Consider the following 14,791-nt stretch of genomic DNA (forward strand, 5'->3'; position numbering starts at 1 on the left):
ATTAAATGTACCCTTAGAATTCACTATTATTATTATTATTATTATTATTATTATTGTTGTTGTTATTGATGTTCTGATTATTATTATTATTATTATTGTTAGTATTATAATTATCATCATCATCATTATTGTTATTATCATCACCATTATTGTTATTATTACTATTATGATTTTTATTAAGATTATTGTTGTGATTATTATTATTATTATTATTGTGCTTATTGTGATTATAATAATAATATATTATTATTATGTTGTTAGTATGATTATTATTATTAATATTAATAATATTGTTAGTGATTATTGTTGTCATTACTGCGAATGTTAATATTATTGTTGTTAGTATTATTACTATTAGTAGTATATTAGTATTGTTAGTAGTAATATTTTAATATAATCGTTTTAATTTGTTTGTTAATGCTCTTAAATCTTCAGTTCACAGATTCTAGTCCTGGGGTTGTTCTTGTTTATATAGAGAGTGCCTGTCCGCCCACATACACTAGAGGGCGTTCTCTTTCTCTTTCACCAGCTTCAGTCCTGCAGGTTGGTGATTTCCCTGCTGCTACTCATTTACTAAACGTGCTGATAAACTAACAGCTTAATGTGTGGTATTTAAGCTGGAAACTTGAGCACTTCTAAAGCAGCTGGCAGACCGTGAGGCATATCTTCAAACAGCCGGCACACCACCCGCCACACCACCCGGCACATCTGTCAGCCTGCAGCCACACCATCCATCGCACCGTCCGGCACATTATTCATCATTAATTCATGGTGGAGGGAAACATGCAGGGCGTTGTAAGTAGAATTGTCCCTGAGGAAAACTATTTTACCATCATAAATATTCCAGAAGTGTATATTAGTTATTATATTAATATTATTATTATATTAATAATATTAGTTATTTGAATGTTGTTAAGCATTAAACACATGATTGTAGTATGTTGGATTTTATACTAAATATTTTTTTAAACCACTTAAAACACTTTATTATGTGATGTTTAGAGGCTCTTCATGATTTCTCTGTCTGTATGCACGAGTTTTCATGTAGAAATGACTCTGCAGATGGATCTGGGTTTCAGCAGAGCTGGACTCTCCACATGAGGTCAGACGCTGAATTCAGACGTTCAGAAATTCGCCTTGCTCCTCATTTCAAACCCCATTCCTATTGGTCCGTTCATCACTGTAATGTCTCCCTCTGCTGGTTTCAGTGAGGAGCTCATGCACATGTCATGTGCTCCAACGTGCCAGGGCTAAGCTCCGCCCTTCACCTGAGGCTCAGCTAAAGGACACAGGTGCTGATCATGATTGGACAGATTAGGACTCCTCTTAAGCCCCTCAATTGGGCGCGTTCTTGGTTAAGTCACTGGTTCTTCACCAATCTTGTGGTTTTTGGGTTTGACCTTCTGCTTTCTTCTGTGACCTGGATTATGGAATTTGGCTTTAGCCCTAATAAAGTCCCTCTATACGTGCAGCCTGCCTCAACCCGTATGTTACAATCACACCTTTATTGTAACAAACACGCGTAAAGAACACCTGCCAGATTCCAATTATGTCAAAAGTGAAAATGCAGATAGGAGATTTGGATAAGAGGTATTTACGCACGGAGCGGAGTTTTACGCACGTAGACCAAAGTTAAAGAAAAGCAAACAAGCAGCTAACCTCGCGCTTCTCGCCCATTTGAGGGCGCCTTTGGTCCCACTACTGCGCTGATGATGACGTCTATAAACAATAAAGAGCGCGCAATAAGGTAGGGAATCTTGCGACGTCATGTACGTACTTGATTATGGAGATCCGTGTATGTAGATTAACAGCAGTGGACTGTTGTCATGCGTGCCACACAGGGTCCCGCGTTACCCTGTACTGTTTATGGGGAGAGGGTCCATTTCCATTAATCAGATTAATATATTTTAATTAATGGAGGATCCTGAGATGTAGTCACGTGTTTGTTTTTCTCTACAGCTGTTGTGACGCTCTCCAGGGCCTTTACGCACGGCGCGCATTTTTACGCACAGTGGGAAAACCTCAGGGAAAAGTTTAAATTTCATATTTCTTCAAAAACGGAGTGCAGTTAGTCTCGAACAGTGAGCTTCAGCCTCATCTTGTGATTGATGAAGTGGAAACTGGACCTCTCTCCAGTCAACAGTGTACTTTACAGTGACTGCTCATGATCTTTGTTCCAACTGGTGTTCCAGCTTCTTTAAGACACGCTGGCCTGTGCCAGGTTCAGCCATGTAACGCCTCTACTGCCATCTTGTCACTGGCTTCCTGCAGCTGCTGCCCACATCAGATTCAAAACCCTGACGCTGGCCTACAAAACAAAGAATGGACCATCCCATCTGTACTTGATGGCAGTGTTTAAAAAAGTCGATCTGTACCAAGAGCCCTTCCAGCTTGAAGTATGACTTAGCTTGACCCACCATCCTTGGTGGGAGACAAGCATCTAGGCTTTTTTTCCTGTCCCGGTATTGAAGTGGCAGAATAAACCTTTGTCTGGGTGTCTGAACAGTAGAGCCGCTCACTGTATTCAAACCCAGACTAAAAACCTACCTCTTCCAAGAAAGTAGTGTAAGTGGAGTATTATGGCCTCTAAGGCTAAACTAGCTAAGGGCATTTGAGTAAATGATGCATTTAAAGTCGCTCTAGATGAGAGGGTCTGCTAAAGGCCTCAAATGTAAGGTGTTCAGTCCCTACAGGCAGGTGTCCAACGCAATTGTTTGAATGCCTTCACACAAATACTGCCTGTATCAAGTTTATTACATGGAAACAAGTTTTCCCTTTAGTAAAACAGTACCACTTGCTAATAGTACTGCTGCTAACAGTATCCAGCATTTAGTTTAGCAAGTTTCCATGGTGCTGTAGACCCTCTAGCTATATGGCTGAAAGTTCCCAGTTTACAAAACTGGAGGCTAAACAAGTGAAAACGAACAAACTCTGCTACGGTTTTAAAGAAAAGATGGGGTGGTGGTTGTGGTGGGGGTGTAGTAGTAAGGAAACCAGGCCACACAGCTTGTAATGCATTAACATGTTTTAATACTGTATCATACAATAACTTTTTTTACAACACACTTTACAAATAAATTTCTAATGTCAGTATTAACCGTTACTATAATCCACATTAAAACCCCTTCATGCAGTGCGTATAGCACATTATCCAGCTTATAACCTTAATGGCAATCCATCATTAACAGTCAAATCTGCCATCCACAACAGGTTAGACTTGCGTCCGTATGACACAAAGCTAACAAAAGAAAAAACACAGTTCATCTGCAACTGTTATAAAGGAGAGGGAATCCAATCAATGTTGTAAATAAACAAAAAGAGTTAATAACTTACAGATTATTTATTTCATTGCACAAATACTTCTCCCCATATGGCCTACTTTATACTACATGGATCGTCTTCTGCTTTGGCAAGGCCAAGCTGTCACACAGGAACACATTTACAAGCTCAACCAAGATGGCCAATTAAAACCAACCATAGCTCATGCTCAGGATGTAGACGTGGGGGCAAGGGAAGGAAGACATGGGGAGGAAGGAAAAAAAAAAACAAAAAAAAAAACAAAAAAAAAAAAAAAACAAACAAAAAGTCAAAGCCTGCTGAACAAATGAGTCGGCCACTACACCTCTAACAGTAGACCAAGCTACCAAAACACAAATAATGAAGAGGATTACACCCAGGCAAGGAGGAATACACATTACAGTAAAGGGCGCACAGAAGCTACTACTTATCTAGTTCATGCCATAAGAGGGAAAAAACAAACAAAAAAAAACATGCTTGATGTGGCAGCTGACTGGCTCAGACCCTGTAAACCCAGCAAATCTAAATGGAAAAGAAGCAGCCTCAATTTCAATTTTTTTTTTACAAACTGGTCATTCAAAAAAACAAAAAAAAAAACAAAAAAAAAAAACCTTCAGAAAGGAAATAACACAAGTGCTACTATGGCTGTACCATCTGAACCACAGCTGGCAAGACATTCAGCCTCTTTCAGCATCATCCTCGAATTGGTTCCAGTAGGGAGTAGATACATCTGTGTTGCTGAACTCCAAAAATGAGCTGGTCAGGATTAAGTACGAGCTGCAGTGGGTTCACTCCATATGAAGCAAACACCATTTCATATCTGTGGGGAAATATTAAATAAATAAATACTGGAGTATTTGTATTGGCCCATTCATCATGAAATTAACAATGTTAAGAACCATCAGAAAAATGGATAAGGTTTTAGCGAGACATGCGCAATGCTGCCCAAGGCCCCGTCCACATGAGATTTCCTGCTTTTTGCTTTTGAAAATATTCTCTTTCACACAGATGAAGCCCTGTATGGGGTAACATTGCCTTCAAGAGACATCAAAACCAGTTTAATCCCAGACTACTCCCTATGTAGCGTACTATGGAAGTCATCAAGTTAGATGCCAATATATACAGAGTAGCATATTTACATTTATGCATGTGTGAAACACTGAAAGCTAGATACATCTGCAAGTACACTTTGTAGTTTTGTGACTTCAGTAGTTTACTACATAGGGAGTAAGGCAGTGTTTGAGATTCAGGCCAGAAACATGCATGCCGAGACATCAGGAGCTTCAGAAAGTCCCATTTTCTGTCAGACCAGTTTCTACTAATATCCGGACACATGGATGGGTCCTAAAATAATTACACTGCATTTAAGCACAGTGGGTTTAATACATTGAAGGATGGACATACCATATTTAACAGAACTGCCTTGATTTCCATCCAGGTTGGGATGACTCTGAAGTAGAGGGATACCAACGCATCTGGGGAAAAAAAAAACAAAAAAACAAAAAAAAACACAAATTATGCAGAGAGTGTCCCGATATACATAATCCATCAAAAGGTACATTGTGACCGACTATACTGTACATTATGAACTATATTCATAACATGGGTGGGCAACAGGACAACATAACACCAGAGCAGGACTGATGGTCAGGTTTCATTTATTCCACCCACCAGGGGGCAGAATAATGTCATGGTAGAATAATCCTCGAGTCTACAGCCTCAAGTTAAATAAATCTGATTTAATGGCCATCAGTTTGTGGAGTCCAGTCACCCCTCCTTCCCCAAAAGACCATATGACCTACTCAAAAAGGTACTTTGATATCAGAAGAACCACCTTTGGCCCTAGTAACCACCTTGTCTTATAGATGCAAGAAGGGTGAAGAACCTTCAAATGGTATAAGTTTACATCAAGAGAAGGTTCTTCAAACATGGTCCCTTCTGAAACCAAAAGTGGTTCAGGAATTACTCCAATAATCCTTTATTATAATACATTTATTTAAAACAAACAAAAAGTATGAAAATGACTAGTACTACTATGACTATACTATGACTACTTTGGCTGCAGAGCTGAAGACCAGAGCTTGCCCTCCTAACATAGATATGGTGTTTCACTCAGGAATGGTAGGGAGATGCCTTATATTTCCCAGGTCATGCTGCATTTAAAAATACTGATTGTAGTAAAATCACCCATCAAACATGGTGCTACAACTTAGCAGTTATGTTCTTTTAGGGTTAGCCTAACTGCCAAGTTATAGCACCATATTTGATGGGTATATTTATATTAGTGGACTACATAAATCTTCTAAGCCAGCCAAGCACTCCTGTATGAGCCGGTAATTGACAGTTTGACAAAATCCCATCAACACTTTTTATTCAAACATCAAGATGTGTTGGTACGTCCACAGGAGGTCCATTACAACTTGCAGTTTGCCTACACTCCAGTAGGAAAGCTCTGCCAATACAGCCATCCATTATCAGAGAGCAGTTTGACAGCCACATAATGCAATACAGGTCATCAGCAACACCACTTTTCATTCCACTAAAAAGTACATTGGCTTTAAACTGTAAATAAGCTATTCATTGAAAAGCACAACTCACATTCAGGACATTATCAGCCATTCCTTTACAGACAAAGCTAAACTGCATTTTAAAGCTGGGAAAGCTGGACCCATGTACGAGCGCAGAACGGTAGCCAGTTGTCAGACCTTGAAAGCCCTTTTCTGTGAAAGCATCAAGTCACACTCGAGATGGGTCTCAACACCCAGTGGACCCACACTTCAGACGCTGGGCTGAGGTGAGAACCAAAAGAGTTTAACGCAGCACTATAGTGCTCTTGGTGGATGCACTGTAGCATGGCCACAAACGCAGAGTCCAACTGAAGTATAGATCAGAGAGGTGGGGCAAGACTACAGATTTTCTGGAGACATTTGCGATTCATTCGCAGAGTCTTAATGAATAATGCCAAATTAAAAATGTAATAAAATGCAGCATCATTTGTGAAGCATAAACAAGAACTAGGACAGACTGGAATTAATGGACAAGAGGTGATCCTTGGAAAACATAACTGACATGAGGTCAGCAAGCAGTTCTTTTCCTTATGTAGAAACAAACCGTACTTTAACAAGTCCCACTTTTAATCTGGTCAATTAATCTAGTAGTTCAAATATTTCAACTAATCAATTTAGAGGCCGACCTTCTGCCCTCTACAGTCCACGAGGAGAGTGAGTAAGGAATTCACCACACACCAAAACATCTCTCCATGAATTCCATGAGTTCTCCATGAACTCCATTACAAAGCATGATTCTTCTAGAACCATTTGTAGCACCTTCATTTATGAAAGTTAATAATGGGCACATGCCACCATTAATGCATTGCATTTAGGCTGCAGCTCAACATTGGTTCTGTCTCTTGTGGGATAAAGGGCACAGTGATTGACCAGAGCCTGGCCTCCTAATGTACACACAACACTGGGACAGCAGCACAGTCACCATCACTGAGGGCAATTACTCAGCCAGCTCAGATAGCCTCCCTTCTCTACAGTCCATGACTAGAGTCTATTTTAAATAATTGTTAGATATTCTTAAGGGAAAACACTTTGGGTTTAAACCCAGTGCAGAGTCAAGATAAGCTGCATAAACTATTCTAGGTTTCCAGACTGTAGGTCTAGGTTGAACTGTACTGTATATTGCACTGCTGCTTCAGAGACAACAATGAAACTTCTACTTCAATCAAGTTCTGAGCTTTGCATCCCCAACAACCCACCCCCCCACCCCCTTATTACCAAGAAGGCCTTCATGTGGAGCTCACCTGGGCGTGGAGAGCAGCTGCAGCAGCCGCCGCTGCAGGGTAGGTGAAGGCGGCGTGGGGCAGACCAGGGCTCAGCTCTGCCGTGTAGAGAGGGTATGGTGACCAGGCCTCTGGAGATGCTGGGATCAGTGCTGCCCCAGTCAGGTCATCTGAGAAAAGCCACACAGCAAGCCACACACACACATACCACCCTATTGAACTGGTCTTTTTACATTATGGCTCTGATCAATCCCAACACGTTACTTAGTGAGGTAGTTTGGCAAAAGTGAAGGTAGAACAAAGCGAGAAGTATGGTTATTGCTCAACAGTAGGCACTAAGTGGATGCTTGCATCTGCAGTTTTGCTCAGAACAGCAGAGAAAAGCTGAATGTGGTGCGAGATGTTGAACCTGAATGTAGAAGTTGCTGGCCTGAAGCAGCAGTTTGCTCCGATGATGCATGCATACATGTGGAAGTGAATTAGTTTGTTCCTCAGCTATGGGCGACAGTTCTACTCATGCCTAAAGAGTGTGTCTACCTCTGCAGAGTGAAAGCTACCGTGTGGCCGTACACTTACATGGGTCCCGTGCTATGAAGTGTGCTCCTAGAGCTGGGTGGATATTTGTGGGGTTCGGAGTGCCCATCAGCTTACTCTTTGCCATCTTCGTGTTGGCTTTAGCAAACTCTAACCGGAGGGTCTGCGGGTTTTCAGGGTCAAATCGAACCCCCTGGAGACACAAGGTGGGGGGAATACAGTAATAGGAGTGGGCTGTGCCTGAGAAGACTCTGATAGAAATGTGCAATAGTGTGCACTAAGCTGGTGCCCACATGCAGGTGAATGCATCTACGTGACTTCACAGAAAAGGCTAGTGGTGGTCTAAATACAGTCACTGTTAAAGTAGAAGATCCTTGAGGAGCTTTTGAAGGTTCAATTTGAAACTGTGGAGGAACCTCTTAAGGAGGTTCCTCCACAGTTTCAAATTGAAGAACCACCAAAATGTTTCTCAAGGATCTTAAACTCAGCAGTGTACCATCAGATACTAGGGGTGTAACGATACATTGGGTCAGGTTTGATTTGATTCTGGCACTCAAGCTCAATTCAATTTTAAATATTGCTATTAAAATAAGGCCAAGAACCCCCATAAACTCTACCATTTAACTAGTTGCCCAGTTCTGACCATTGATTTCCAAGAAACATTTTTTTTATATAAACACAGCAGATTTTTTTTAGTTTTGAAACCGTTACACCCTCATTAGATACCATTTACCATGGTTGAGAAAAAACACACTACTGTTAGTCCATAGCAAAATGAGCACTCATTTCTGTTGAGCCCAGATGCCCATCTGCCAATTGCCAAAACATATGGCATCAAGTTTAACAGCTATTGTTCAACTATTCTGTAGGCCACCAACCTACACATCTTCCGTGACCCTGCAGCCAATCAAGAATAAGCAACATGTACTGAGAGTTAGTCCTAAATCTGCTATACAGGGTTACAGTAAGACAGTTACACCAATACCACTATTAATATAAAAATGTATAGCAAAAACCACAACCCATAAGCCCCCCCTCCCTCCCCTCATCTGACAGATCATCAATAATTCAAGCCATTGCTTACAGATGGCTAGATGCTTACGTTTAATGCATTTTTCGCCGCTTCAGCGCCAGATCGACAGTCAAAGGTCACAAAGCCAACCGGCTGGAAGAGAAACAAGGAACAGTGAGAGGCAGAATTTAGCTTTAATGCCTTTATGTGGAGAGCAGAGGCTTCAGCAACATTAAGCCACTATAAATGGCAAACATTAAATGGACCATATACTCCTATATTTGGCAAAGCCCCCACCTAAAGCCTTATTATAAACATACCCCCTGGCTGTATGCCAAATATAAACAAATTTTACAGGTCACAAATCTCGACCAGCAAAAAAGGGGCATTATTGTTGGTCCAGTCATTGTGAAATTTGGCCACAAAAAAATAAATAAATAAATAAAATAAAATAAAAAGATTTAACATGTCAAAAGTAGGGAAAAATGGTAAAGACAGGTCTGAGGGACAGTGATGACCCAGTCTATGCAAATCACCGTGCATTTAATTCAATAATAATAATTTAATAAGTCCTTCGACCATTTCTATTGGTCCAATGTTCATAAAGCGTTGATACAAAGGTTAGGTTCATATTACAAGCCTCATTCATCAACACTTGTCAGATCGGCTTTCACCATCTTGACTGTTCACATTTATAAGTGACCAGTATCTGATCAACGAATAATCTGGCCCCGAAACGACATGGACACATACATACATAAAATGAGGACATTTCCACTGGCTAAAACATGAATGGAGAGTTCTTGTAATGTTAAACATGGCGACAGGTCATGAATAAAGTCTTGCCCTTCAACAAAGAGCTAATCAGCTTACTGGTTACGCCGCAAGTCTTTGACAGTCTATTGGGGGGAAAAAGGGTTTTAAAAAAAAAAAAAAAAAAAAAAAAAAAAAAAAAAACCCATCCCACCTTACCCTAGAATATAGGCTAAAAAAATTAAAAAAAAAATGCACAAAATATATCTATAAAACTTGTCACATTGAGGCATGAGAGGAGGAAGGGGGGGGGGGCAGTTATAATTTATAGCCTTTTAGCTATAATTGATATTAAAATAAGGATTTTCACCAGATTGTATCAGAAGTGAGGATTGTATCCAGATCATGATGTATTCTGCATACTCAATACTGGAGTAAAATAAGTGATTTGGCAGACAGTGTGCCTCTGGTAGATGAGTAATGAAAAGGCCAATTCCCCATTTGTAACAAGCAGCAGCAAAGAGGTAATTTGGCATTGCACCTGCATCCTGTGAGGCAAGATTACGATAACGATGCTAAAACAATATATTGCACAGCCTTAATATGGACCATTTAAAGAGACATTACTTCCAAACCTACAATATTTGATTCCTTAATTCAGTTAAGCTGAACTAGTACATCTTCAGCTTCTACAAAAATGAATAAAAAACTATTGGCTGGTGCCAAGTTAAATTAGCAGGCCAGACAGAGAGAGCAACAGTGACCAACACCATACTCTACTTCTACACTGTAGCACCAGTCAGCTGTGATATCTGCCACCATCTCACCTGCTTTGATGTTAACTTAATCAGTGAACCTTCATAACCCTGAAAAGGAAAAAGAAATCCAATTAGGAGCCATGAAGTCACATGCCTGCAGAGAAGAGAGAAAAAAAATCCTCCGGCATTCCCCATAAGAAGCCAACCCAAGACAAAGCTCCATAAAGTCAGTCAGCTTTCACCTACAAACCGGAGGAAGTTAACTCCTTGAATTAAGCAACAATTCCCCCTCAATTAGGCATCGAGGTTTTCACCATATGCAAGCAGAACAAGCTCAGGAGCTGCTGGAAATAAAGTCCAGGGTTCGTGACAAATGTGGACATACTTGTGACAGAGTTAAGCAATTAAAATGACTCATGCATTCCGATTTTACAATGCCTCAGAAGTTACTCTTAGTGCATTTCTAAACATAATTCAATAGCTAAAGACAGAAAACAGCTGCAAGACAAAAGCCTGACATTAGTTACAGGAGGACACTGCATAGGTGGAACAAGCCCCCCGCCCCCCCACCAGCAATCTGCTCTTACCTTAAACGGTCTAAACAAAAGATACAGCTCGCGAGGCTTGATATCTGTTGGCAGGCCACTGACAAACAGCGTTCGGACCTAGAAGACGAGGAGAACAGGAAAGAAAGACGGTAAATTAATGGGAATTTAGGCTTAACCTGTAGATAGACCTGGTTTACAGGTAAATACTGGATAATTAACACTATGGATGCTAGGCCCAGTTGGACTGTACTCGCCAATATGAAACATCTTAAAATAAATGTACTTGGGACGGTCAGCCATGTTGGTCCCCTTATGAAAAACAATGTATATTCGTTAAAATAAAAAGGTGCTTCAGGTGGTTCTTTGAGGTTCCCTAAAGCAGCACGTATAAGACACTCGTACAGCTCGAAAAACCTTTTGAGGGCCAAAGGGGGCTCTTCTGCTGCATTCCTCCAAGGACCATTTGAAGAAGCCTAATTTAAGAGCACAGTACATTACAAATCAACTCCACCTTAATCTAGAAATCAGCCACTAAAAAGGTCTGGTGCACACGCCTTAAAAAGAGGGCCATGTCTTCCACCAACAGTGCAAATAGTTCAACTACTGCTGGGAAATGAACAGCCTGCAACATTCACAGCTACAAATCTGCAGAAAGCGAGATATGAACATAAGTAAGGAAGGCCCGAGACCGATCTGTACTGAACACAGGGCCGGTTTGTTCCACCGGCTACAGAAATAAACAAAAGTGCAAACATCCACTTGTTTGAGCTCAGTGGGAGGCTCCGAGCTACAATGGGCTGCGAGTGGAACAGCGACGGACAACAGCGCACAGCATGACCGCATTTCCTTCCTCGGCCCCGCAGAGCACAGCCATTCTCCAGAGCTAGACTGCTGCCGCTCCACCACACCTCTCCTGGGCTTTACCACTTAGTCAGACATATTTGTAATTCTTGCAGCACATTAAGGGACGTCCACAGCTAAGCTAAAAGCACTGATAATGAGCAAAACCCGCACCATTACAGTTACACTGTTTGTATATACTCAGAAACTTGAAGGGTAGTTGGCTGCTGATCCCACTGGCTGTTTAAAGGGATCTGAGGTTCCAGGTCAGCAGTGACAATATCTCACCCCATAGAAACGTCCATAGAAAGTGCAATAAGGCTTTCTTTGCAAAAAGTTACTATTGGTCACCTCATGAACTGTTCACACAGTGTAAAAGGCAGCTGGCATCACCAGAACAAGTTACATAAACTACAATAAAAAAAAAATACAATTTGGAAGTGCACATTCTGAGTTTAGATGATTGGATTAAGACATTATGTGGAAATATAATGGATCAGTTATTGAGAACCAGGGTTTCCCTCTTCAGATTGGCATAAAGCAACCAGAGAAAAGAAATTAAATATCCAGTTTTAAGAACCGAGGGGACCTGAAGACTCCAAACATCAGGGAAACACTTCATTCTTAGATTTACTCTAATATTAATTTGTAAATAATAATCATAATAAGTACAAATAATGTAAAATACTATGTGCAATACCCCCCACATGCAATTAAGAGTCATTTGCAATAACTTAATATTATTGCTTTTTTAATTCTTATTTATATTGTGTATATAGTGCAAATTATCTATGTTTTTGTAACTGAGTGTCTTGCTATGCCTTTCTGCTGTGACACTGAATTTCTGAATTATGGAACTAAAAGGATTCTTATCTCAATAATAAAAACAAAATAATAATAATAATAATAATAATAATAAATGTATAGACTTCTCACTACACACACACACACACACTACAACATCTCACTACATCTACATCTTTACAGCAGTTTAGCTTTTACAACTGACTTAACCAACCAATTTTTATATAAAACAAATAGCCTAGAATAAATAATAAAAAAAAAAACAATTCTCCAAAAATAAAAAAGGAGACATGGGGTTTTCAGTAAAAAAAACAAAAAAAACAAGCCATGACCATTTACCATCACTTGTATTTCTAGAGGGTTCTTGGTTAAAACGGAGTGGAATGCAGATGCTATTGTATTTGCCTAATTGTTGCTCATTTTAATGAAATAATAATAGCAAAATGAGTAGCTTTAATAAAAACAGGTTTAATATATTTATAAACAATTACATTTTCTCCACTTCATTTCATTCAGCCAGTAAATCTCAGTTAAACTCGCCATAAAAAGTAAAAGCAGTGCTTGTGTTTACACGTTCCCAGCCCAGAACCCCAGCTGCACCCAGTCCCAATGCTCATCCAGCTTCAGTACATGGAGCAGAACTCCAAATCAGCTCTGTTCTCCAGCTTTAGCAACAAAAGCGAGCAGTGACTGAGGAACAGAACCTTCAAGAGCCAGAACAGAACCGCACCAGTACCGGAGAGAGCAGGGGCAGTCTAATAAGAGCTCTAGCTGGTTAAGCTGTAACGCAGCAGAGCTCAGGGGTCCCACAGCAAGACCCGTCCTGAGCGCTGGGACGCAGGTCACTTACCTCTTCTTCCAGAGAGACGTTGTTGTTGTTTGGCTCCGAGTCAGACTTGACACTCATGATGTAGGTAGACAGCCCAAAAGCCGAGACAGCCAAAAAGAGAGAGAGAGAGAAAAAGCGCAAGAGAAACTTTCCTGCTTCTCGCTGAAGTCCCAAAAAAGTGCGTCTGGGGTTCTCCTGCGGTTCGTGGCGCAATGCTGAGAGCTCAGTGCCCGAGTGAAGGTGGAGGTGCCAGATCCACAACGAACGAAGCCCTGGAAAGTTGCAGGTGAAGGTAGGACAAGAACTGAGGCTGAGGTGATCTGGTGGTGGTGGTGGTGGAGGTGCTGGTAGTGGACGGTGGTGGTAGTAGTGGGGGTGGAGGGAAAAGTGCACTGTGGGGATGAGACAGTGGAAGAGGTGACGTCCCCTGCTTCTGCTCACATCGACTTTGCTTTAAAGTGTGCGCTTACGAGGAAAGGGAACATAAAGGGAAAGCTGTGCCATTACTGCCCTGCTCGCCAATTAGGTCATCAAGTAAGGGTTCAAAGTGGCAATCAGGGCCGAGAAAGGCAGCAGCTGGTGGGAAAGCCACGCCCCCTCGGCTGTGCGTCATGGCCTTTAGGATAACATCCACCAGTCAGAGTGCAGCTGCCAAGTCCACTGTCTGATTTGATTGGACGGTGTGATGCGAGCGACCCACCAAACTACTAGACGTAGAAGTATTAGACAAGTATTGATCTACAGGAATGGAATAAGGCCAAATACGTTTACTGTCATTAATCAATAGAAAAAGTAATGCACCCATCTTCTGTTAGGCCTACCAGTAGTTACCAATGGTGAGACCCTGGTATTTTCCTTGTATCTGCCCCACCCACGCTCTTCTACAGTGTATACAATGATTGCATGCTCATTTCTGTACTTTTACTATGTGGCTCATTTTTGGTTTTGCCAGGGAGAGGGGATTGTGCACTAAAGGGCACACTGCTTCCTGACATTGTGTGGGAACACAATCAGGGCAAAGTTTGAGCTGGAACTTTTCAGGACATTTGTCTTTCTATAGTAATTGACCTAAACACAGGGAACCTCATTTTGGCAAGTTATACTATGCATGAGGGACCACCTAGGCTTCTATTCATGGCCACATGCTTTCCTTTGGAGCTACGTTCCTGGGAAGGGTCTATTTTTCTCGCCGTTGGTGCTGCCAGTTAACCCGCAAACATGTAGCTCCCCTAGCACTAGCAATGCTCCTGACTCTAGGAGGGTAAGGATATACCACATCTCCACCACCAGCGACCAAAACACGCTCCTAGGAAAGCGCTGGTTCCCCAGCTCCACCACACCAGTGTTGGCCCACGTTGCTTAAGAGTGATGAGGGGAGAGAGCGCCATCTACCCACTCAGAGAGAGCTCGGCCGATTGTGCTCTCTCGTACTCCGGCCTCTGATGGCCTCAAAGCGGTATGGCTTGGGATTCGAACTCATGACCGACTGCAAGCCCTTCCTTTAATTTACATTGAACAAAATATTCATTACATGAATCCTCCAAATTACAAAATGATCCCGGCAATTAATTGGCAACTTAAAGGACCCATATCCTTCATTTTTCTTAAATTTGACATTTTTCCTTGAGG

General features: G+C 41.3%; 1 protein-coding gene across 1 annotated transcript; it reads right to left on the reverse strand.

Annotated features, from left to right (window-relative positions):
* Positions 1-3,007: 3,007 nt before the first annotated feature.
* Positions 3,008-13,673, reverse strand: rbpms2b (RNA binding protein, mRNA processing factor 2b). The gene is made up of 8 exons (XM_072671679.1): positions 13,184-13,673; positions 10,729-10,806; positions 10,211-10,249; positions 8,721-8,783; positions 7,661-7,811; positions 7,106-7,254; positions 4,702-4,772; positions 3,008-4,117 (listed from the first exon to the last, which is right to left on the reverse strand). Exons 1-7 carry the CDS (start codon positions 13,238-13,240, stop codon positions 4,707-4,709), a joined length of 603 nt encoding a protein of 200 aa, XP_072527780.1. The 5' UTR covers positions 13,241-13,673; the 3' UTR covers positions 3,008-4,117; positions 4,702-4,706.
* Positions 13,674-14,791: the final 1,118 nt, after the last annotated feature.

This window comes from Salminus brasiliensis, chromosome 25, assembly GCF_030463535.1.
Source record: "Salminus brasiliensis chromosome 25, fSalBra1.hap2, whole genome shotgun sequence".
Lineage (NCBI taxonomy): Eukaryota > Metazoa > Chordata > Actinopteri > Characiformes > Bryconidae > Salminus > Salminus brasiliensis.

Coding starts and splice junctions, on each gene's coding strand:
- rbpms2b (XM_072671679.1), bottom strand. CDS start 13,240: ATGAGTGTCAAGTCTGACTCGGAGCCAAACAACAACAACGTCTCTCTG. Junction 8,784..10,210: donor TTAAGTTAACATCAAAGCAG/GTGAGATGGTGG, acceptor TTTCTCTTCCAG/CCGGTTGGCTTTGTGACCTT. Junction 4,773..7,105: donor CAGCTGCTCTCCACGCCCAG/GTGAGCTCCACA, acceptor TTTTTTCCCCAG/ATGCGTTGGTATCCCTCTAC.